Below are 24,303 nucleotides of genomic sequence, written 5' to 3'. Positions count from 1 at the left end.
AAAGTACTTGAACAATACTATAGACCAGTTGGACCTACCACACAGACAACTTCACCCAACAGCAGAATACACATTCTTCAAAAGTACACGTGGAATGTTCTCCAGGAAAGATTGTATGTTAGCCTTCAAAGCAAGATTTAATACATTTTAAATGACTGAAATCATACTAGAAGGAAAATATTCTTCTAGTGAAATATCCACAAATATGTGGGAACTAAACAACATACTACAAAACCAGTGGATCAAAGAAAGAAAATAAGGAAAATTACAAAGTATCTTGAGACCAAACATACATATGAAATCTTATGGGATGCAGCAAAAGCAGTGCTATGAGGGAAATTTGTAGCTGTACACACTTAAATTAAAAAAGAAGCTGGCTGGGTGCGGTGGCTCCACCTGTAATCCCAGCACTTTGGGAGGCCGAGGTGGGCAAATCGTCTGAGGTCAGGAGTTTGAGACCAGCTTGGCTAACATGGCAAAACCCCAGCTCTACTAAAATTATAAAATTTAGCCAGGCGTGGTGGCAGGTGCCTGTAATCCCAGCTACTTGGGAGGCTGAGGCAGGAGAATCACTTGAACCCGGGAGGCGGAGGTTGCAGTGAGCTGAGATTGTGCCACTGCACTCCAGCCTGGGCGACACAGCTAGACTCCACCTCCCCCCTCCCCCCCGCAAAAAAAAAAAAAAAAAAGCAGCAGCCAGGCACAGTGACACTGTTCTATAATCCTAGCTACTTGGAAGGCTGAGGCCAGGAGACTGCTTGAGCCCAGGAGTTTGAGACTAGCTTGGGCAACGTGGCAAGTCTCTCTCTCAAAGAAAAAGGAAAAGCTCTCAAACCAACAACCTAACCTTCTACCTTAAGTTATTAGAAAAAGAACAGCCTAAACCCAAAGATAGGAGAAGGAATGAAATAATAAAGGTTAGAGCAGAAATAAATGAAATAGAAGATGGAAAAAACAGACCTGTAACTACCAAGGAGATTGAATCAGTGACCAAAAACTTGGCAGGAAAGAATAGCACAAGATCAGATGCCTTCACTGGTGAATCACCAAACATTTGAAGAATCAATACCAATCCTGCTCATATTCTTCCTAAACATTGAGGAAAGAATACCTCCAAACTCATTCTGTGAGGCCAGCATTACTGATAGCAAAGGCAGACAAAGCACCAGAGGAAAATAGACCAATGTTCCTGATAAATACAGATGCAAAAGTTCTCAACAAAATACTAATAAGGAGAATTTGACAGCATCATAAAAAGGATTACACACCATGATCAAGTGAGATTTATTCCTGGAATGCAAAGATGGTTACCATATAAAAATCAGTGTAAGATATCACATTAACAGAATGAACAAAAGAAAACACATCACTATTTCAGTTAGTGAAGAAAAAGCATTTAACAAAGTTTAATATCCTTTCATGATTAAAAACATAGACTCGAAATAGAAATGACCTCAACATAATAAAGGTCATAAGAACCACCCTCAGCTAACATCACACTCAGTGATGAAAGACAAAGTTTTCCAAGATGAGGAATTATACAATGATGCCTGCTTTCATAATGCTGGAAATCCTAGCTAGAGCTATTAAGAAACAAAAGGCATCCAAATTGGAACGGAGGCAGTAAAATTATCTGTTAACAGATGACATGATCATCTTTGTCAAAAATCCTGAACACTGCATGAAATAAAAAACAACTGTTAGAACTAATAATTTGTCAAAGGTTCAGGATTACAAAATCAACATACAAAAGTCAGTTGCATTTCTACACGCTAACAGTCAACAATCTAAGAAGGAAATTAAGAAAACAATTCCTGCCGGGCATGGTTGTGCACGCTTATAGTCTCAGCTACTTGGGAGGCTGAGGCAGGAGGATCGCTTGAGCCTCAGAGGTCAAGGCTGTCAGTTTTGACGATGATTATGCCTGTGAATAGCCACTGTACTGCAGCCTGGGCAACACAGTGAGACACCATCTTTAAAAAAAAAAAAAAGTCCATTTACAATAGCATCAAAAAGAATAAGATAGGAATAAACTTAACCAGGAGGCAAAGACTTTGGTAGGATGTGGAGTCCCAGAGACCGGTTATACAACAAATGTAAAGGCATCTCATATTTATGGACTGTAAGAATATCATTAAGATGTCAATACTACTCAAAGTGATCTACAAGTTTAGCGTAATTGCTATCAAAATCCCAGTGGCATTTTTTCTTCAATTATAGAAAAATCCATCCTAAAGTTTATACACGATTTCAAGGGACCCCAAATGGCCAAAACAATCTTGAAAACAAAGAACAAATTTGGACGTCTTATACTTCCCAATTTCAAAATTTGTTGAAAGCTACAGTGGTCAAAAGTGTGGTACTGGCGTAAAGACATACATATAGACCAGTGGAATGAAATACAGAGTCTAGAAAGAAACTCTTACACATGTGGTCAAGTGATTTCAATAAGGATGCCAAGACTATTGAATTGGGGAAAGGACAGTCTTTCAACAAATGGTGTTGGGAAAACTAGATATCCACATGCAAAAGAATGAAGTTAACCTCTTACCTTATAACATGTTGGGGAAAAAAAAAAAAAAAAGAAAACCTCAATAATGGATTAAAGACCTAACTGTAAGAGCTAAAACTATACAACTCTTAAAACACAGGAGAACTTCCTTTGTCAATGATTTCTTAGATATGGCGCATATGACACCAAAGGCACAAGCAACAAAAGGAGAAATAGACAAACTGGATTGCATTGAAGGATACTATTAACAGAGTGAAAAGGCGTCCTACAGAATGGGAGTAAAGATGTGCAAATTATATCTGATAAGGAGTTCCCATCTAGAATACATAAAGCACTCTCACAATGTAACAACAAAAACCCAACCCGGTTCAACAATGTACAAAGGGCCCGGCGCGGTGGCTCACACCTGTGATTCCAGCACTTTGGGAGCCTGAGGCAGGTGAATCACCTGAGGTCAGGAGTTCGAGACCAGCCTCAACATGTTCTCCATGGGGTTTCTCACCCCGTCTCTACTAAAAGTACAAAATTAGCTGGGCATGGTGGTGCATGCCTGTAATCCCAGCTACTCGGGAGGCTGAGGCCAGAGAATTGCTTGAATCTGGGAGGCAGAGGTTGCGGTGAGCCAAGATTGCACCATTGCACTCCAGCCCGGGCAACAAGAGCGAACTCCATCTCAAAAAAAAAAAAAAAAAAAAAAATGTACAAAGGACTTGAATAGACATTTCTCCAAATAAGATATGCAAATGGCCAATAAGCACATAAAAAGATGCTCAACATCACTAATTATTAGGGGAACTCAAACCAAAACCACATGGAGAGGCCAGGCACAGTGGCTCACGCCTGTAATCCCAGCACTTTGGGAAGCCAAGGTGGGCGGATCACTTGAGGTCAGGAGTTCGAGACCAGCCTGGCCAACATGGTGACACCACGTCTCTACTAAAAATAAAAAATTAGCCAGGAGTGGTGGTGTATGCCTGTAGTCCCAGCTGCTCAAGAGGCTGAGGCAGGAGAATTGCTTGAACATGGGAGGCAGAGGTTGTAGTGAGCTGAGGTCCCGCCACTGCACTCCAGCCTCGGTGACAGAGCAAGACTCTGTCTCAGAAAAAAAAAAAAAAAAAAAAAAAAAGTACATGGAGGTGCCACCTCAGACCCATTAGGATGGCTGTAATCAATACAGAAAATAACAAGTGTTAGGACATTGAGTTGTTTGAACCTTTGTGTATTCTTACTGGGAGTATAAAATGGTGCTGCAGCTATGGAAGACAGTATGGCAATTCATCAAAGAGTTAATAGGCCAGGTGCGGTGGCTCACACCTGTAATCCCAGCACTTTGGGAAGCTGGGGTGGGCGAATCACTTGAGGCCAGGAGTTCAAGACCAGCCTGGCCAACATGGTGAAACCCCATCTCTACTACAGTACAAAAATTAGCCGGGTGTGGTAGTGCAGGCCTGTAATCCCAGCTACTTGGGAGGCTGAGGCATGAGAATCACCTGAACCCGGGAGGCGGAGGTTGCAGTGAGCTAAGATCGCACCACTGGATTCCAACCTGGGTGACAGAGCCAGACTCTGTCTCAAAACAAAGAGTTACCATACAATCCAGCAATTCTACTTCTGGGTATGTATCCCCTAAAATTCAAAGGGTCTCACACATTTATACACCGATGTTCATAGCAGCATTATTCACAAAGGCCAGAAGACAGCAGCAACCCAAGTGTCCACTGACAGATAAATGTGGTCTCTCCATACAATCAATCATGATTCAGCCTTAAAAGCGAAGGAAATTCTGACACACGCTACCACATGGATGACCCTTGAGGACATTATACAAAGTGAAATAAGCCAGTCACAAAAACACAAGTACTGTATGAGTCCACTTATTTGAAGGACCTCGAGTAATCAGTTTCATAGAGACAGAAAGTACAGTGGTGGCTGCCGGGAGCTGGGAGAGAGCAGTAGTGGGTTATTTAATGGGGATAAAGTTTCAGTTTGGCAGGATTTACTGAGTTCCAGAGATTGGTTGCACAAAGGTATGCATGTACTTACACTGAATTGTGTACTTTAAAATGGTGATGGTAAATTTTACTTGTGTTTAACTACATTTAAAATTTTTTACACTAGAAATGTATATTGAGCATCTCTGTGCTAGGCGTGGTGATACCATGATAAACATTTTACCTATGAACACCATCGTTATAAAACCAAACACTCTTAAGGAGATAAAATTCTAAGTGTAAAAGCTAGCACAGACAGGCAATAGACACAGACCCACAGGACTCAGATAGTAGGCTTATTAGACACAGATTATAGATTTTAGCAGGGAACTAGAAATTATTAAAATTACTAATTACTAAATTTGTAGTTTAGTAATTAATTTAGCAAATCAGCTAATTTACTAATTACTGAAAATTATATATCTGAAAAAGAACCACAATGTAGTAGAAAGAGATGGCAGAAAAGGCCACCTAAACCCCATATTTTAAACAGTTGTCTTAGCACATGAGAGACAGAAAGGTGCTTCCCGGCCAGGCAAGGTCACTCATGCCTGTAATGCCAGCACTTTGGGAGGCCGAGGCGGGCAGATGACCTGAGGTCAGGAGTTTGAGACCAGCATGACCAACATGGTGAAGCCCTGTCTCTACTAAAAATATAAAAATTAGCCAGGCATAGTGGCATGTACCTGTAATCCCAGCTACTTGGGAGGCTGAGGCAGGAGAATCACTTGAACCCGGGAGGTAGAGGTTGCAGTGAACTGAGATTGCACCACTGCACTCCAGCCTGGGCAACAGAGCAAGACTCCATCTCAAAAAAATATAAATAGCTGGGCACGGTGGCTCGCTCCTGTAACCCCAGCACTTTGGGAGGCCAAGGCAGGTGGATCACTTGAGGTCAAAAGTTCGAGACCAGCCTGGCCCAACCCCGTCTCTACTAAAAATATAAAAATTAGCCAGGCGTGGTGGCAGGCGCATATAATCCCAGCTACTCAGGAGGCTGACGCAGGAGAATCGCTTGAACCCGGGAGGCAGAGGTTGCTGTGAGCCACTGTACTCCAGCCGGGGTGATAGCGCGAGACTCCATCTCAAAAAAGTTAAAACCCATCTTTTAAACAGTTCTCTCAGCAGATGAGGGATAGAAGGGCACTTCCTTTGCCTGGTAGCTCTGAGTGTCCATCTGTGCCCTTGTCCACCCCACTTGATGGTGAAACAGCAGAGCAGTCCCTCTAGGGCCAGGAGCCCCTCGTCATGGCCTCCACTGCATGCTGTACTGAAGATCTCACCCACACAGTGAGCTCCCTTTAGCCCACACTTTGGGTTGGATGCATCCTGAGCTCTCAAAGCATCGTGTACTAAGGTTCCGCCCTCCCCTTGGCTAGGAACTATGTCTTGGTCTTCTCTGTGTCGAGGGTGCTGGCAGCAGAACCTGACACAGAGTGAGCACTCCACAGATGCTTGTTCAATTTCCAAGGAACTCAGCAGGCTGGGCCTAGCACTGCTGCCTGCAAAGGCCCTGCAGGTGTAGGGACTCATTGACCCATGCCCACTGCTCTTACAAAAAGGCAGGAGGGAGATGAGTGGGAGTGGATGGGGAGTTGTCCTTTTAATAATGAGGGCCAGGGGCCCTAGCATAATTTATTTCAGGAAACAGCAGGGGCCCCTCTCCTCAGGGGCCCATAGCCTGGTCTTACTTCTCTTCTCTCTCCTTTACAGTTTGAGATTTTGTCTATGCCAGCACTAGGCTGCCAGACTTCAAACTCCTTCACCTTCTACTGCAATTCCAGCTCCCTGACAATGGCAAGATTCATGGCTGGGACAGAATAACCAGCATGGAATGCCGGGAAACTCAGAACCGCACGTGCTGCAAATGCACGGAAGCAGGGCTCATTGCCACTGGGCTCAAAATACTTCCGGGGGACATGAAACTCTCCCACTGGTCTGGGTAATTCTCCCCCTTCCTCCACACTTCCACTGCAAACAGGAGACAGTGCGGCCAGCAAGTACCAGCTCTGCAGAGAAAACTCCACCTGGCCCCTGTTCATGCCCAAGATATTTATTCACTTATTCAACAGCCATTTGGGAAGCCACTGCTTCAGAACGCTGACTGCGTGGTGGGGGACACGAAGCCAGGTCCTCAGCTGCTTGGTACTGGCTTTCCCTGCCTGATCCAGGGGTCTTTTCAGGCAGGAGTTTCCTTGAAGGGAAGTGATGGCCCCAAGCCTCTTAATCAGAAGCCCAGGTAGGGAGCTTCTCTCTTTGGGGTAGACACACTGGGACTGAATGCTTTAGGGGACCCTGGGGAGGGCCTCTGTTTTGGTAGGGGCACCTGTGAACTCAGGCCCCCAGGCTACATCATTGGAAGTTTTTTACTTTCTTTTGGGAATGTAACTTTTTCCTTTGAGTTTTCAACTGAAAAATAAAGCTGGCAGAATCCAAGAACGTGTCTCTAGATTGCTGGGGTTGATCATCCACTCAAGAGAGGGGGAGGCGTGGGCAGCTATGGAATCTGCTCACCGATAGGGGGTGCCCTCGAGCCCTCTCTGCACTGAGCCTGGTAGGAGCTTGTAGGGCCCAGATTCCAGAGCAAAGGGCAAGGCATCAGCCACGGGGACTGAGGCAAGCTGAAGGCCAGACTTGACCGTCCTTGACCTCCGCCCCACCATCCCCCCCATGAATCCCTGGTGCACAGCAGGTGCTAGATGAAGTTCAGAAGAAAGAACTCCAGGGTGAATGGGAACAGGAAGGTTGGTCCTCCACACCCCCACACTGGAGGGAAGACAGAAGGGAGAGTGGCTGTGATTTGAGTGCTTTGCTGTGGTTACAGCCGAAAGACCCGGGAGACCAGGCACTGCTCCAAGTGCCTTGAAAGATGTTTGATCTGGGGGCTGGGTGCAGTGGCTCACGCCTGTAATCCCAGCACTTTGGGAGGCCGAGGCGGGTGGATCATGAGGTCAGGAATTCAATACCAGCCTGGCCAACATGGTGAAACCTCATCTCTACTGAAAAAAAAAAAAAAAAAATCCGGGCATGGTGGCTGGCGCCTGTAATCCCAGCTACCCAGGAGGCTGAGGCAGAGAACTGCTTGAACCCAGGAGGCGGAGACTGCAGTGAGCCAAGATCACACCACTGCACTCCAGCCTGGCGACAGAGTGAGACTCCGTCTCAAAAAAAAAAAAAAAAAAAGTTTGGGTCGGGCACAGTGGGTCACGCCTGTAATCCCAGCACTTTGGGAGGCCGAGGCGGGTGGATCATGAGGTCAGCAAATCGAGACCATCTTGGCTAACACGGTGAAACCCCCGTCTCTACTAAACATACAAAAAATTAGCCGGGTGAGGTGGCGGGCTCCTGTAGTCCCAGCTACTTGGGAGGTTGGGGCAGGAGAATGGCGTGAACACGGGAGGCGGAGCTTGCAGTGAGCCAAGATTGTGCCACTGCACTACAGCCTGGGTGACAGAGCGAAGACTCCGTCTCAAAAAAAAAAAAAAAAAGTTTGATCTTAGGCCTTACAATAGTCCAATGAGGAATGGATGATCCCCACTTAATGAGAGAAGAAACAAAGGCTCAGAGAGTTGAGGGGATTTCCCCAAGGTCATACAAACTACAAACAGCCAGGATGGCACTGACGCGGGCCTGCCTGCCTCCCAAGGCTGCCCAAGCTCAGTCAACCCCCACTTCTGCTTTTGCAATAAAAGAAAAGCAAATCACTGGTGCTCAGGGGCCCATGAGCAATTCAGAGTCAGATGCAACTAGAGTGTGCAGCCACCTGACCTGTTGGTTTCTCAGTATGCTTAACGGATCCATGATTTCTGGTCCAGAAAGGAAACGCAGAAGCTTTCCTTCCTGCCTCCCACATTCTATGGGTCAAGTATTTACCAAAAACACAGCAGTGGACTGGACACCAGCAGAGATACAAAGAGGGAAACATAGTTCTCCCTTCTCAAGGCAGGTTGGACAACATCAATACTTTGCAACTGGGGGGTGTGGGTGGAGTACTTATGCATGAATTTGAAACAGATAGGAGAGGGAATGATTCCAGCGGAAAGACCAATTCACGTCTACAATATACACTGAACTCCAGCCTGGACAACATAGCAAGACTCTGTCTCTAAAAAAATTTAATCATTAGCCAGGCATGGTGGCACATGCCTGTAGCCACCTAGGAGGCTGAGGCAGGAGGATCACTTGAGCCCAGGAGTTCAAAATCACAATCAACTATGATCACACCACTGCACTCCAGCCTGGGCATCAGAGCAAGGCCCTATCTCCAAAACAAAACAAGGTAAGACGTTTACATACAAATCAATGTAAGAAAATCCAAAATAAAATATTACCAAACAAACCCCACTGGGGCCTTAAAAAAATTGACCTAAACCAAGTGAGACTTGTACAGTGTGACAAGGATAGCTCAAAATTAGAATATCTTTTAATTTCAAATATATATATATATATATATATATATATATATATATATTTTTTTTTTTTTTTTTTTTCTGAGATGGAGTCTCGCTCTATTGCCCAGGCTGGAGTGCAGTGGTGCGATCTAGGCTCACTGCAAGCTCCGCTTCCTGGGTTCACTCAGTTCTCCTGCCTCACCCTCCCGGGACTACAGGCGCCCGCCACCACACCTGACTAGCTTTTTTCTATTTTTAGAAGAGGTGGGGTTTCACCATGTTAGCCAGGATGGTCTTGATCTCCTGACCTTGTGATCTGCCTGCCTCAGCCTCCCAAAGTGCTGGGATTACAGGTGTGAGCCACTGCGCCCAGCCTAATTTCATTCATATTAATATGTTAAAAATCATAATCATCATAGATGTTGAAAAGGCATTTGACAAAATTTACTACAAAATTTAGAAAAAAACACATCAAATTAGAAAGAGGGATACTTCCTTAAATTACACACGATAAAGGAGATTACACCCAGACACACACCCATCAAGCCAGAGCCCAGCATCATTTGTAGGGGATGGAAGCAACAGAAGCTTCCATTAACCTTCGCAACAAAAGAATGCCCTCTGTTACCACTATTATTTTGGAGGCCCTAGCTGATGAAACTAGGCAAGGAGGAAAGTAAGACATTTAAGAAAAAAGCAGGAGGTAAAATAATTTACTCTGAAAAATGAGGCAGACAGATTTTGCTAAGGAGTTAGGTACAAAAATAACATAATAAGCAGCCTTCCTTTTTCTTAATTTTTAAAATATAGAGATGGGGCCGGGCACAGCTCACGCCTGTAATCCCAGCACTTTGGGAGGCCGAGAGAGGCGGATTGCTCGAGGCCAGGAGTTCGGTACCAGCCTGGCCAACATGGCAAAACTCCATCTCTACTAATAATACAAAAATTAGCCGGGTGTGATGGCACACACCTGTAATACCGGGTACTCAGAAGGCTGAGGCATGAGAATTGCTTGAACCCAGGACATGGAGGTTGCAGTGAACCGGGACTGCATTACTGCACTTAGCCTGGGTGACAAAGAAAGACCCTGTCTCAAAAAAAAATAACATAAAGATGCGGTCTTACTATGATGCCCAGGCTGGTCTCAAACTCCTGGGCTCGAGCAGTCCTTCTGCCTCAGTCTCCCTAAGTGCTAGGATTATAGGTGTGAGCCACCAAGCCTGGCCTCAGTCTTCCTATGTACAAACAAGCAGTTAGAAAAGTTAACAGAAGAAAACATCCCATTTGCAACAGCACACTTCCAAAAAACAAAACTCTCAGAAATAAATGTGCAAAAATATACACACACAATCCATATGAAGAAATCTTTCAAATGCTGCCGAGGGATATGAAACACTTTGAATGCAAAGAAGGCCATGCTGCATGTGTTATTGAGAAAGGTTCAACATTAAAAAGATGTCACATCAATATCAAGAGGGGGTGTGTGGAAATGGAGGCTTCACACATGCTGGGGGGAACGTGGCGGCATGGCAACTCCAAAACACAGTTTGGCGGTTTCTTAAAAGGTGAATATAAATCTACCTTATGGGGCTGGACACAGTGGCTCACGCCTGTAATCCCAGCACTTTGGTAGGCCAAGGCAGGTGGATAACCTGAGGTCAGGAGTTCGAGACGAGCCTAGCCAACATGGTGAAACCTCATCTCTACTAAAAGTACAAAAAAAAATTAGCTGGGTGTTACAGGTAGTGGGCACCTGTAATCCCAGCTACTCAGGAGGCTGAGGCAGGAGAATCACTTGAACCCAGGAGGCAGAGGTTGCAGTGAGCCAAGATCGTGCCACTGCACTGCAGCCTGGGCGACAGAGCAAGACTCCATCTGAAACAAACAAAAATTAGCCAGGCATGGTCACACACACCTGTAATCCCAGCTACTCAAGAGGCTGAGCCAGGAGAATAGCTTGAACCTGGGAGGCAGAGGTTGCAGTGAGCCAAGATCATGCCACTGCACTCCAGCCTGGGCAACAGATGGAGACTGTCTCCTAGATAGATAGATAGACAGAGATAAAAAATAAAGTGTCAAAATCAGTGGCTTTTTGTATACTTACAGAACGGTGCATCCATCACCACAATTCAATTGATTTTAGAACATTTTCATTTCCCCAACAAGGAACCCTGTTATCCTTAGTCATCACCCCTCCCAGTTCTTCCTTCCTCCCCAGCACCAGGTGACCAGTAATCTGCTCCCTCTCTCTCTCTGGATTTTCTCATTCTGGACATTTCACATAAATGGAATCATACAATAATACGTGGCCCTTTGTGATTGGCTGCTTGGACTTGGCATAAAGTTCGAGGCTCACCCATGTGTGGACATTTCACATAAATGGAATCATACAATACGTGGCCCTTTGTGACTGGCTGCTTGGACTTGGCATACAGTTCGAGGCTCACCCATGTGTGGCCCATGTCTGTGCTTCATTCCTTTTTACTGCCTTATTGCCCAAGTGGTGTCATAAGCACCGTAGGTGCACTGTGAAAACTTAGGGTGTGTGTTGTAATCCCTAGAACAATCGCTAAAGAAAACATATATAGCTAAAAACATAGAGCAAAAAGATACAGCCAGAAGTCAACAGAGATAAAAGGAAATGTGAAGAATCACTCCATTAATCCAAAAGAAGGCAAGAAAGGAGGAACAAGAGACAAAGAGAAATAGGCTGGGTGCGCTGGCTCCCTATGAAAAATACAAAAAAAAAAAAAATTAGCTGGGCGCACTGGCGTGCACCTGTGATCCCAGCTACTCGGGAGGCTAAGGCAGGAGAATCGCTTGAACCCAGGGCGGGGGGAGGGGTGCGGAGGATGCAGTGAGCCACTGCACACAGATCATGCCACTGCACACTCCAGCCTGGGTGACAAAGCAAGACTGTGTCTAAAAAAAAAAACAACAACAAAAAACACAAACAGCATACATTAGAAATTCCATTGGGCTGGGCACAGTGGCTCACGCCTGTAATCCCAGCACTCTGGGAGGCCGAGGCGGGCGGATCACGAGGTCAGGAGATAGAGAACATCCTGGCTAATACGGTGAAACCCCATCTACTAAAAAATACAAAAAATTAGCCAGGCATGGTGGCAGGCGCCTGTAGTCCTGGCTACTTGGGAGATTGAGGCAGAAGAATGGCGTGAGCCCGGGAGGCAGAGCTTGCAGTGAGCCGAGATTGCGCCACTGCACTCCAGCCTGGGTGACAGAGCAAGACTCCGTCTCTAAAAAAAAAAAAAAAAAGAGAGAGAGAAATTCCATTGAACGAAAGTGAAATAAACACTCCAAGTGAAAGTGAGATAGTGAGACTAAATTTAAAAAAACACAAATAAAAACATGACTCACCTACATAATGTGTAGAAGAGGCACACTTTACATAGAAAAACAGATAAGATGAAAACACAGGATGAAAAAAGATATCTATGTAAACATTAATTATAAAAAAGCTCTATTAACATCAGATAAACAGATAATATGTGGGTTTCCTACTTTTTTGATGGAACAATTAAAAATGCAGAAAATGGGGTTGGTACAGTGGCTCACCACTTTGGGAGGCCAAGGTGGGCAGATCACTTGAGCTCAGGAGCTTGAGACCACCCTGGACAACATAGTGAGACCTCATCTCTATCAGTAACAACTGCCACCTGAGAAAATGGCATTTTTCATGAGGAACATCAAATACTGTGCTGTCCTTTCCCTAACTTCTGGTTAAGTCTTTCCTAAAACCAAGGCCCAGCTTTGGGACTCCTGCAGTTCCGTTAGGTGTCAACAAGTCCCTTTTGCCAAAAAAACAACCGAAAGTCCATCCACCAATGAGTGGATAAACCAAATGTGGTCTATCCATATGATGGAATATTATGTCATAAAAAGGAATCAGTCATAAAAAGGGATGAAGTACTGATACAGGCCACAACATGAATGGATATTGAAAACACCATGCTGAGCCAGGCATGGTGGCTCACACCTGTAATCCCAGCACTTCGGAAGGCTGAGGCGGGTGGATCACTGCAGGCCAGGAGTTCAAGACCAGCCTGGCCAACATGGTGAAACCCCATTTCTACTAAAAATACAAAAATCAGCTGGGCGTGGTGGCAGGTACTTGTAATCCTAGCTACTTGGGAGGCTGAGGCAGAAGAATCACTTGAACCAGGGCGGCAGAGGTTGCAGCGAGCCGAGATCGTGCCACTGCCCTCCAGCATGGGCGAATGAGTGAGACTCTGTCTCAAAACAACAACAAAAATTTTAAAAACCCACCATGCTGAGTGCCAGAAGCCAGACACGAAATGCTACATATTGTATGATTATATTGGAACGAAATGTCCAAAACAGACAAATTCATATAGACAGAAAGTACATTCATGATTGCAAGAGCTGAGGGGGATGGAGGATTGTGGGACTGACTGTTAATAATGGGTATGGTATTTCTTTCAGGGTGATGAAGTGTTCTCGAATTAGTAGTGGTGATGGTTGTACCACTGTGTATACACTAAACACCAGAGAAAGGCCAGGCACGGTAGTTCACGCCTGTAATCCCAGCACTTTGGGAGGCCGAGGCAGGCAGATCACCTGAAGTCAGGAGTTCAAGACCAACCTGCCCAACATGGTGAAACCTCATCTCTACAAAAAATACAAAACTTAGCCAGGCATGATGGCAGGTGCCTATAACCCCAGCTACTCGGGAGCCTGAGGCGGAAAAATGGCTTGAATCCAGGAGGCGCAGGTTGCAGTGAGCCGAGATCGTGCCATTGTACTCCAGTCGGGGTGACAGAGCGAGACTCCATCTCAAAAACAAACAAAAAACATCAGAGAATGGTACACTTTAAAGTGCTGCATTTTGTGGTATGGGAATTACTTATCAATTCCTTAAGACTAGTAGGAGAAGGCAGGCATTGCAAATGATGTTTTGGTTTCGTAATTAAACAAGAGATTTCTCCCTCTCCCCCCAAAAAAGTTCTCTTTCAGTTTCTGCAAACTTCCTCCTTCCCTCCCCTACCCATCCACCCAGAGGAATTTTATCTGTTCCTGCCTAAACAGATTAGAGGGCTTTGTCTTTTGAGGCCTGGTAGGTAAATTAGAAAGGGGTCCCAAGTAAAGAGAGAGAGAGAGGCATCCCAGAGCCCTGTTCCATCTGAGCCTCCCACGGCCCATGACTCACTTTACCCAGTAACATGCTTCCCTTCCAGTTTACCATCTGGAAGAAGGAATAAACTTATTTTTCTTATTCACCAATAATTTATGTAAACCAAACATTGCAAACAAGGGTTTCCTTAGCAACCTCTATCTCATTCTCTTCAGATACCAATTGCTCTCCAGTAAAGGGAGTGTCCTGTTCCCCACAACTTAAATTAACTTGGAAATCTCACTTAAAACAGAAAAGTTAAGGTCTTCATAAGGTTTACCAGGGGCAATGCATTTGCAGGAATGCACGGGGCTGAAGGTCAAAGGCAAAGAAAACAAGGCACAAATTCTTTCACCCAGATGTGGTTTGTCCTTGTACACCCATGGTTAACAAGGTCACCTGGCAATGACAAATCTGCTTTTGAAGTTTTGTTTTTTTTTCTGGAGGCAGAGTCTTGTTCTGTCACTGAGGCTGGAGTGCAGTGGCGCGATCTCGGCTCACTGCAATCTCTGTCTCATGGGTTCAAGCGATTCTCCTGCCTCAGCCTCTGAGTAGCTGGGATTACAGGTGCCCACCACCATGCCTGGCTAATTTTTGATTTTTAGTATAGACGGGGTTTCACCATGTTGGCCAGGATGGTCTAAAACTCCTGATTCTCAAGTGATCCACCCGCCTTGTCCTCCCAAAGTGCTGGGATTATAGGCATGAGCCACCGTGCCCGGCCAGGTCAGTTTTCTCTAACAGAAGTAACAAAACAGATGTAATCCAAAATCACAGATATATCAAAATTTTCAAAATGGTGTTGGAGGCCAGGTGCAGTGGCTCATGACTGTAATCCCAACACCTTGGGACGCCGAGACAGGAGGATCACTTGAGATCAAGAATTCAAGACCAGCCTGGCCAACACATCGAGACCTCATATCTATAAAAAAAGTTTTTTTTTTTAATTGAGATGGAGTCTCGCTCTGTTGCCCAGGCTGGAGTGCAGTGGCGCCATCTCGGCTCACTGCAAGCTCCGCCTCCTGGGTTCATGCCATTCTCCTGCCTCAGCCTCCCGAGTAGCTGGGACTACAGGCCCCACCACACGCCCGGCTAATTTTTTGTATTTTTAGTATTCACTGTGTTAACCAGGATGGTCTCGGTCTCCTGACCTCGTAATCTGCCCGCCTCGGCCTCCCAAAGTGCTGAGATTACAGGCGTGAGCCACCACGCCCGGCCAAAAGTGTTTAATGGTATTAGAAAATGCTGACTTGGGTAGTGACAGTTTCAATGCATCATTGCCTGGCCTTCTGGGTTTCACCTTGAACCTTGTGACAGGTGATCAAGTCATGTGTCCAAGCTCAGGGACTTCCTGTTGTACAGAGATGATGCTGCCTGGAGCACCCTACTCCAATCCCCCTCCCTTCAACTTCTCACAGTGTATCATATTCAGCCCACACCAGGGCAAGCCCCGCTCATGTCATCAGCCCTGCCCTGGCCAACAGCCTAGAAAAGATGCAGGTCAACTCCCACAAAGGGCAGGGTGACTCAGTTCATTCACATGCTACAAGCCAGCTGCCTGCCTGGTACTCTCTCCAGACCTGGGCTGTGTGCAAACTGCACAGACAGGGCCCCGTGCTCAGAAGGGTCCCCAATGCTTACTTGAATGCTCTATTACCATCTTGAATCTTAATTTCTGAAAATTATTGATTTTCATTTTGTGCTGATCCCTGCAAATTAAGTAGCCATTCCTACTTCAGAGCCACTTAACGAAGGTTCTTGGGTGGCTGGAATAGGCTGGGGTTTCCATAAAATAAGGGACTGGCTGGCCGGGCGTGGTGGCTCAAGCCTGTAATCCCAGCATTTTGGGAGGCCAAGGTGGGTGGATCATCAGGTCAAGAGATTGAGATCATCCTGGCTAACACAGTGAAACCTCATCTCCACTAAAAATACAAAAAGTTAGCCAGGAATGGTGGCACACGCCTGTGGTCCCAGCTACTTGGGAGGCTGAGGCAGGAGAATCGCTTGAACCTGGGAGGCAGAGGTTGCAATGAGCCGAGACTGCGCCACTGCACTCCAGCCTGGGCAACAGAACGAGACTCCATCTCAAAAAAAAAAAAAAAAAAAAGGCGGGGGAGGTGGTGCTGGCCAGGCACAGAGCCCCTGCAACAGAAGACCCTTCCCTTGCTCTAAAGTAACCCTCTCAGAGCCATTTCTTAATGGAGCCTGCAACAGCCTGGTGACCTGCCCTCAACTGTTTTAATCATTGGCTGTCCCCTTCTTCAAGAGCAGGTGCATTTCACATAAGTGCATAATTAATACTAACAAGAGGGGCCACTGCCCGTGTGCTGGGGCCCTGTCATGTGTATTCTGTGCTCAGGGTCCCTGGGAGGCAAAGGACCCAGATCTATCCTTACAGTATGACTATAGATCACTCTAGAGTGGCCTGTCCTAAGCAGGACAAGACCCGGCAACCCTTTTGGTCAATGCTGGAGCATCTCCCAGGGATGAGCAATGGTGGCGTTCGCAGGATGGCTGGCAGCACTCGGCAGTGGGCCAGCTGTGCCTCAGTGATTCTGGTGGTTCAAACCCACAACCCAGCCAACTCACCCTAGGCTCCAACCAGCCTGGCTAACTGGGGACAGCCATTCCCAGCTGCACTCAGGCATCTGAAAGACCCTTCCTTTCCTGCGAAGCCTCTTTCAGGGTTTCAGGAAGGAAGTGGAGACAGTAAGGGGAAACCACAAACCCATATAACTCTAATAGTATCACCTCTTGGTCCATGGGGGTGGGGGGAGGGTGCTTCCCGTGTTGAATTTCATCCTGAAGCCACCCTGGTGGGGGTAGGGGCAATGCCATTCTCTCCATCTCACAAACAACATCGCATTGGCCCCGAGAGATGAACCCGGGGACTGAGTGTGGCTAGCAAAGCCAGGATCGTGACCGACCGGGTCTCTCCGACTTGGGAGCTTTAAGGGCAGGCTGTTGGTTTCTGCAGATACTGGCCTAGCATAACCCATGTGATCAGCCAGGGCTGAGGTCCCTCTGCTGACAGGTTTCCCTCCTAAGGACACTGGTGGGGCTGTGGCCCCGTCAGATCATCTGTCCCTGGCAACACTCTTTTCCAGGGAACTCCAATGAGGAAGAGAAAGTGGGGACCATCGATTTCCGTGTCTCTGAAAACAACTTTGTAAAAGTGTGTAAGGACCCAACACTCTGCTTATAATCAAACGGCTCAGGACCCCTCCGCTCTGAGTGCTTCAACATTGGGCATTTCCTTTTCCTGTTTGGGTCTCAAATTCTGCCTCTGGAATCTTGTTTTGGAGGCTGAGTTTCCAGCCAGAACAAGTGCCCACACTCTACTATCCCAAACTCATCCCCTTGCCTTAGCCAGGAAGGCTGATGACAGACAGGGTCTTTGCTCCCCTAGACACAGCTGGCCATGACTGCAGGACCCTCAGACGCAGGCAGAGCCCTTTGTCCTTTTTTTGTCACTGTGCAGACCACCTTAGGAGCTGATTATGCTCCTTAAACCTCCTGGGAACGCTTATGGCCCCCAGCACTGCAAAAAGGATTAAGTCAACTGAGAAGAGACATGTTTTTCCAATTAGTTATAAATCACCCATGTTGGAATTTTTGCAAAACTGGCTGGTTGCTTTCCCATTACCCAAGATTCCTCACTCTTTCTTTCTGTATAATTTCACAAGGTTTTCAAGTAAATTTGATACTAAAGGCCCATGACCATGAAATAAACAGGACACTCACAGCAAAACACTAAAGCCAAAATCTCATCTTCCATGCGCCATGCAATGAGAAAGGAGATGGACAGTAACTTCCACCTACCAAACTTCCCTACCCCAGGTTTCTGAAGACACATCAACACGTGCAATGACATTTGTGTTTGGATATGCATTTTACTACATACGTACATCTTTAAAAAGATTTTTCCCACTGACATTTATTTCTCATGCCAAGTCGGGGCCAGCCGCCAAACTGGGGAGACCAAGATCCTGGAGTCAATGCGCTCATTCTCCTTAAAGGACCGTGACACCAGCCAGAGAGGTGGAGAATGTGGTAAAGGCAGGGAAAACACGATTCTCCCACCTAGGAAGACAGAAGAGCTCTCGCAATGGGCAGGGCAGCTCTGGGAGCAAGTGACTAATAATAGCAGGAATATTACAGCCAGTGCATCAACACATGGGATGAATTTAACAAGGCTGGTTTTGTTTTTTGGGTTTTTTTTTTTTTTTTTGTATGATGTAGTCTTGCTTTGTCACCCAGGCTGCAGTGCAATGGTGTGATCTTGGCTCACTGCAAGCTCCGCCTCCCGGGTTCAAGTGATTCCCCTGCCTCAGCCTCCCGAGTAGTAGGGACTACAGGGCGGCAAACAAGGCTGTTCTTACTTCAATTTTGCAAAGTGAGGAAATGGAAGCCCAAAGAGGCTATGTGTCCCAAATCATTTACTGAGTGGTTGTAAAGCTGGGATTGGAACCACGCTGTCTGGATCTGAAGCCCTCTTGTGCTGTTCCATCAGGCAGGTCCTCGTGGACAGAATTCTAAGATACCCTTCCCCTCCACAGACATGATTCCCACCCCTGTTGGATACACATTCCCCCAGTCATTCAATCGAACACGAATCTAGGTGTTGCTGTGCAGTGATTCTGCAGAGGTAAAGTCCCAAGTCACCTGACCTTAAGGTAGGGGGCCTGAGCCAATCACATGAGCCCTCTCTAAACCTGGGCCCAGGAAATCAGAGACTGGAGAGCAGGAGGCAGATTCAAGGCTCGTTCCTAAAGATGGAGGGGACCTCTAGGAGCCTCCAGTTTACAGTCGGCAAGGAAATGGGACCTCAGCCCTACAATTGCAAGGAACTGAATTCTGCCAACAGCCTGATGAGCCTGGATGCCCATTCTGGATTCTTCCCAGAGCCTCCTGAAGAGAGCTCAGCTGGCCGACACCTTGATTTTGGCCTAAAGAGGTCCTGAGCAGAGAACCTAACAACACCCTACTAGACCCCAACCCACAGAAACTGTGAGATATTAATACATTTGTTTTTTTAAGCTGCTAAGTTTGTGGCAATTCATGACGTGGCATTACAGGCTCTCACCAGAGGTCTCAAGCACCAACCCCGACTGTCATACCTATGGAAGATGCCATGTCCGCAAATGCCTCTCCAGGCCTTCAAGAGACCTCATGTGGTCACATGAGGCTCCCAAAGTCCCCTTAGGGCACTGTCCCTACTCTCTGCAGGAGCCACGTGAGGGCGGTGAGAACTGGCTGTGGAATTTGAGGCTTCTAAGTCCCGGCCTCCCAGGGCCTCAGGCGTCTTACTCATGTGTGCTATTAACGTGATGTATCACTTGATGTTAACCTTGGCCAGCTGGCTGAGGCAGTTTGTCAGGTTTCACCACCGGAAAGTTACTCTTTCATCCCCCTTTCCATTCTGGAAGGAAGTCACTGTGCACAGCCCACACTGGTGGAATGGGAGGCACCCTACACTTTTATTTACTAAGTTTGGCAACTCTGTCTGTCACACCAGCACACTCCAAGTACTCCACAGCTCCATGAGGCTGGTGACAATCACATTGTACAGTGCAGCTCTATTTTAGAACATCAGGAAAAAGTACCCAAACATCAGTCACTCAGGTACCACTGTACTATTGTTTACTTAGTAGTTTTCTGTAAAAGGGCTCATTTTTTCCCCCCGAGATGGAGTCTCATTCTGTCGCCCAGGCTGGAGTGCAGTGGCGCCATCTCAGCTCACTGCAAGCTCCGCCTCCCGGGTTCAAGCGACTCTCCTGCCTCAGCCTCCCAAGTAGCTGGGACTACAAGCACCCGCCGCCACACCCGGCTTATTTTTGTATTTTTAGTGGAGACAGGGTTTTACCACGTTGGCCAGGCTGGTCTGGAACTCCTGACCTCAGGTGATCTGCCCGCTTTGGCCTCCCACAGTGTTGAGATTACAGGCGTGAGCCACTGCATTCAGCCACCGGGCTTTTTAAAAAGGGAACTTGATATCACTACCTTGCAACGGCCCAGCATCAAGATGGCCCTGGACGTCCAAGAGGTGGAGCAGCCCTGTTCCTCCGCATGGGCTTTTTCCATCCTTCCTTTCTTCTCCTCCTCAGAAGCCTGGGGCATGCATGGACCCCTTGGTCCTGGTACTCAGGGCTCGAGGGTCCCCACCCGAGGAAGCCTTCACCAGTTCACAACCAGTGCCACGGGCAGCTCTGACCCCCTCCTGTGGCACAGCTACCTCTGGGCCAGGAAGCTATAAATCTGTGGCTGCCAAGCCTGGTTGATGACGAGACCCACCGGAGAGCTTTCTAAAAGCTTAGACTTCCCTGAGCCCCCAGCACGTGGATCCTAATTAAAGATATGGGTAGGGAACCAGGTTAAAAACAGCCCAGGTGGAGCTGATAATCAACTACTTTTGACAACACTGAGTCCTACATGCAGGATGACCAGGCTCAGCTGTGCTCTGGGAAAACCTTCACCTGAAGTAATGCACAGCTGTCTGATGGAAGACCCCAGGGCAGGTGCTGACTCTTTTTTCTCTTGAGACGGAGTCTCAGTCGCACTTTGTCACCCAGGCTGGAGTGCAGTGGAACGATCTCGGCTCACCGCAACGTCCGCCTCCTGGGTTCAAGTGATTCTCCTGCCTCAGCCTCCCGAGTAGCTGGGACCACAGGCGTGCACCACCATGCCCGGCTAATTTTTCTATTTTTGGTAGAGACAGGGTTTTGCCATGTTGGCCAGGCTGGTCACAAATTCCTGGCTTCAGGTGATCCACCTGCCTCGGCCACCCAAAGTGCTGGGACTACAGCTGTGAGCCACCACGCCTAGACTGACTCACTTTGTAAAATGAGCAGTACCCGCTGGAGGAAAGCGTGTAGCTTGGCGTCTTCCCAAGCTCACAGGACGTGGAATTCGGTACTGACAGGCCCTTTGGAGAAACTCCTTTCCCTGTCCTGTGTGAGCAGGAGGAAGGGAGGCTTGGCAGTTTGGTATTTCTGGGTGTACAGCCTCATTGTTTCTTCCTTATCTTTCTTGCCCATATTACATCTCAGGTCCCTTGGATCAGGGACAGAACTAGATTGTGCTCCTCTAGGTGGCCACCCACTGCACTTTAGGGCCTGGTAACTGGTTTAGTAAGTTCCAGGTTCACAGAGGGAGACGAACTGCTCAGGATGGGTCATACCCAAAGCCTCCACAGCACCAGATTGAGGTGATTAGGTGACGTGATTGAGAGCAGATTTGGGACTCTTCAGTTGATGTTATAATGGGATGAGACCTTGGGGCAGGGTGAATGTATTTTGTATTTGGTATGAACACACATCTTTGGGGTCTAGTAGGCAGAATGTCCCTCCCCACACAACGATGTCCACGCCCTAATCCCCAGAACCTCTGAATATGATACCTTACGTAGCAAAAGGGACTTTGCAGATGGGATTAGTCAGGGCATTGGGATGCGGAGATTAGCTTGGATACCCAGGTGAGCCCAATCTAACCGCACAAGTTCTTAAAAGCACAGGACTTTCTCGGGCTTAAAACAGGAACGAAAAGGAGCAATGGGAGGTCCAAGAAGATACCATGCACACAGGGGGCAGCCACGTGTCTCCTTCACCTCATGTATCCAGAGTCTGGAACCCAGCAGGTGCTTGGCGACAGAAAGGCCACTAAAGTGAACTTTGAAGCACCAGATTCCAGTTAACAGTCATGCAGATGAACTATTTAACCTCTCTGACCCCACGTCATCCCTTCTCTGTGGATATCAGAAGTAAGAACCCATCTGGTTGCCAAATCCAGCACTCTCCCCACCCCCACCTGGGCTTGGCCATAATGGGCAGAACTCCTGGGTAGACAGGGGTGAAGTTTCTCATGGCCCCATTTTGTTTCTTTGCTCCATTCTGTGCCCTTGTTTTCTGGTGACGGGTTGTCATCCCATTTTCTGTGCATAGACCAGCAGGGGGGGCCAGCGCCCGTGTAGAGACCATCAGCTCCCAGAGCTGCCCTGGGGAAGAGCTGCCCTAGGGAAGGGCCTGGTCCTGGCCACCCACAACAACAGTGCCCTTAACGACAAGTGGCACCTATTGGTTCACCACCTGGCTCTTCGGCTGCCAGGTAGATGCCCCTGGAAAAAGGACTTCATCTCCGTGGCTGCGGTTTTCACAGCTGTGAAAGGGGATGGGAAACGGACCTCCCAGGCGTACTGGGACAGTAAAATGAAGCGACTCATGAGACGCCTTCCAGCATAGGCCCTGGCACTTAACTCTTAGCTGAATTTGCATTCTTTTATTTTTTTTTTATTTTATTGAGACAAAGTTTTTCTCTGTCACCCAGCCTGGAGTGCAGTGGCGCGATCTCTACTCACTGCAACCTCCATCTCCCGGGTTCAAGCGATTCTCCTGCCTCTGCCTCCCAAGTAGCTGGGACCACAGACACACATCACCACACCTGGCTAATTTTTTGTATTTTTAGTAGAGATGGGGTTTCACCATGTTGGCCAGGCTGGTCTTGAACTCCTGACCCCAGGTGATCTGCCCGCCTCAACCTCCCAAAGTGCAGGGATTTCAAGCATGAACCAACACGCCCAGCTGAACTTGCTTTCTTTATCAAGAGACGTTCAGTCAATCTCAAAGGACTCTCATTTCAGATTCTGCCCAAACCACATGAATCGTTTTTTGGACTCGGCTGTCTCGCTCCTTTTCCTCCACCCTTTTATGTCTTTACCAAGTCTTTCCTCTGTGCTTAAAGAGCACTCCCCAACAGTCTAGCCAGCACCCTCAGGCCTGCTATAAACTACACAGGGGGCCCAATTCAAAAGGCGCTACTAAGCAGGGGGCTCCTTTCATCTGAAAACTGCTGCGGGCCAAGTGTAAATTTAAGACACTGTGCCTTTGCTTGTATATTTCCTCTGTCTTCTAGCCTAAAACCCAGCCAGTCCTAACATTGACCGACTGCCCACGTATGTTACATAAGACCCCATGCTGGGCAGGGATACTGAGATAAGTAGGACACAATCACGACGTCACTGGAAGCGCCTCCAACAGGGACAGAGATAGCAACAGATGATTTCAGAACAACGTATGTGCCTGTCTACAAAGATCCACTCTCAGGAGTAGATCTTGGGATTCCATTCCCAAGAACTTACCCGGTACCACCCTTTGAAGGATGAATTGTCTCGGCTTCACAGACTTCCAGGGCCAAAGTCAGACAGGAACGGGCAGGACCAGGACTGGGCCCCACGTTTGACTAACATCACTGTCTCCCTTATCACAAGGAGGCAGAGGCCCCTTGAAGATGTCCTTTCGCAATGGCTCCGAAATATCTGCTAAATGTAGGTCATTATGACTGAAAATGCATTTTTCCCCTTGTCCTTGAAGCAGGCAGCTGCTCTGTAAGTTTCGGCTGTAGCCTGATGTTTAGCAACAGCAGCCCTGGCCCATCTGCTGGCCAGCAGATCGCAGGGTTGTCACCCTTGGAACTGGAAGGCATTCTACACACACTGTGTCTTCCAGGTGCTTTTTCTCCTCAACCATGAAACCACACACCCACAGGCCAGGCAACAAAGCGCTCAGTTACTTCACATGGTCATTCCTTCCTCCTCCTGCTTCACCTGATGCAGAAGACTTTGTCAGTAAAACTTGAGCATTATAAGAATATGCAACAGAAAGAATTAGAGAACTTGGCAATCCAAAAGCTGCTAAATGAGGCTTTTCTCCATTTGGGGGGGTAATGTAAAGCAGTTCCAAGAAAAGTGAAGTCACAGCCACGGTTGCTTATTTTCGGTTTTAGAAAAAAGCCAATGTCAAAGGGGAAGCAGCTCTGCCTCAGCACACAGCCTCCATTGTCTGGCGGGGGGCGCTTGCTGATAAACCATCTTGGATTTGGCACCAGAAACCCAAAACCTGTGACATATGTTTTCATTTGGTGATGTCAGGGAGGAAACTCAAGCCGAAACAGTGAAAGTTATTAACATTCAAAGAAACCACACAGCTCAGCTAACATGCTGAGGCAACACCCTTCCAGCACCAAGCCACCAGCATTTCTGAGGGGACTGTCAGGAAAAACACACAGTGCCCTCCTTTTCCTACCTCCACCCCCCAACAGACTCCTGAGACGCATTATTGCTCAGGCCACCATGTCAGCCCAATTAGCATTTTTCGATGGACATTACTTACCAGAAGTTGGGTGAGGACAAATGGGGCAGGATACGGTACAGTTGGTTTTCGGCAGCTTGGGTCTTTTTTCTAGCACACAAGCAGGTTTCGCCAC

At 47.3% G+C, this 24,303-nt stretch overlaps 1 protein-coding gene across 1 annotated transcript in view; it reads left to right on the top strand.

The window, feature by feature from the left end:
* LOC117976364 (uncharacterized) overlaps positions 1-6,939 on the top strand; it is a 145,069-nt gene extending 138,130 nt beyond the window's left edge. Inside the window, exon 62 of the mRNA XM_063597944.1 lies at positions 6,217-6,939. Within this exon, the coding sequence (XP_063454014.1) occupies positions 6,217-6,221 (5 nt within the window). The 3' untranslated portion in view covers positions 6,222-6,939. The remainder of the gene's footprint in view (positions 1-6,216) is intronic.
* Positions 6,940-24,303: the final 17,364 nt, after the last annotated feature.

This window comes from Pan paniscus, chromosome 18, assembly GCF_029289425.2.
Source record: "Pan paniscus chromosome 18, NHGRI_mPanPan1-v2.0_pri, whole genome shotgun sequence".
Taxonomy (NCBI): Eukaryota; Metazoa; Chordata; class Mammalia; order Primates; family Hominidae; genus Pan; species Pan paniscus.
The sequence above is the reverse complement of the archived record's forward strand: the minus strand, read 5'-3'. Positions and strand labels throughout refer to the sequence as shown.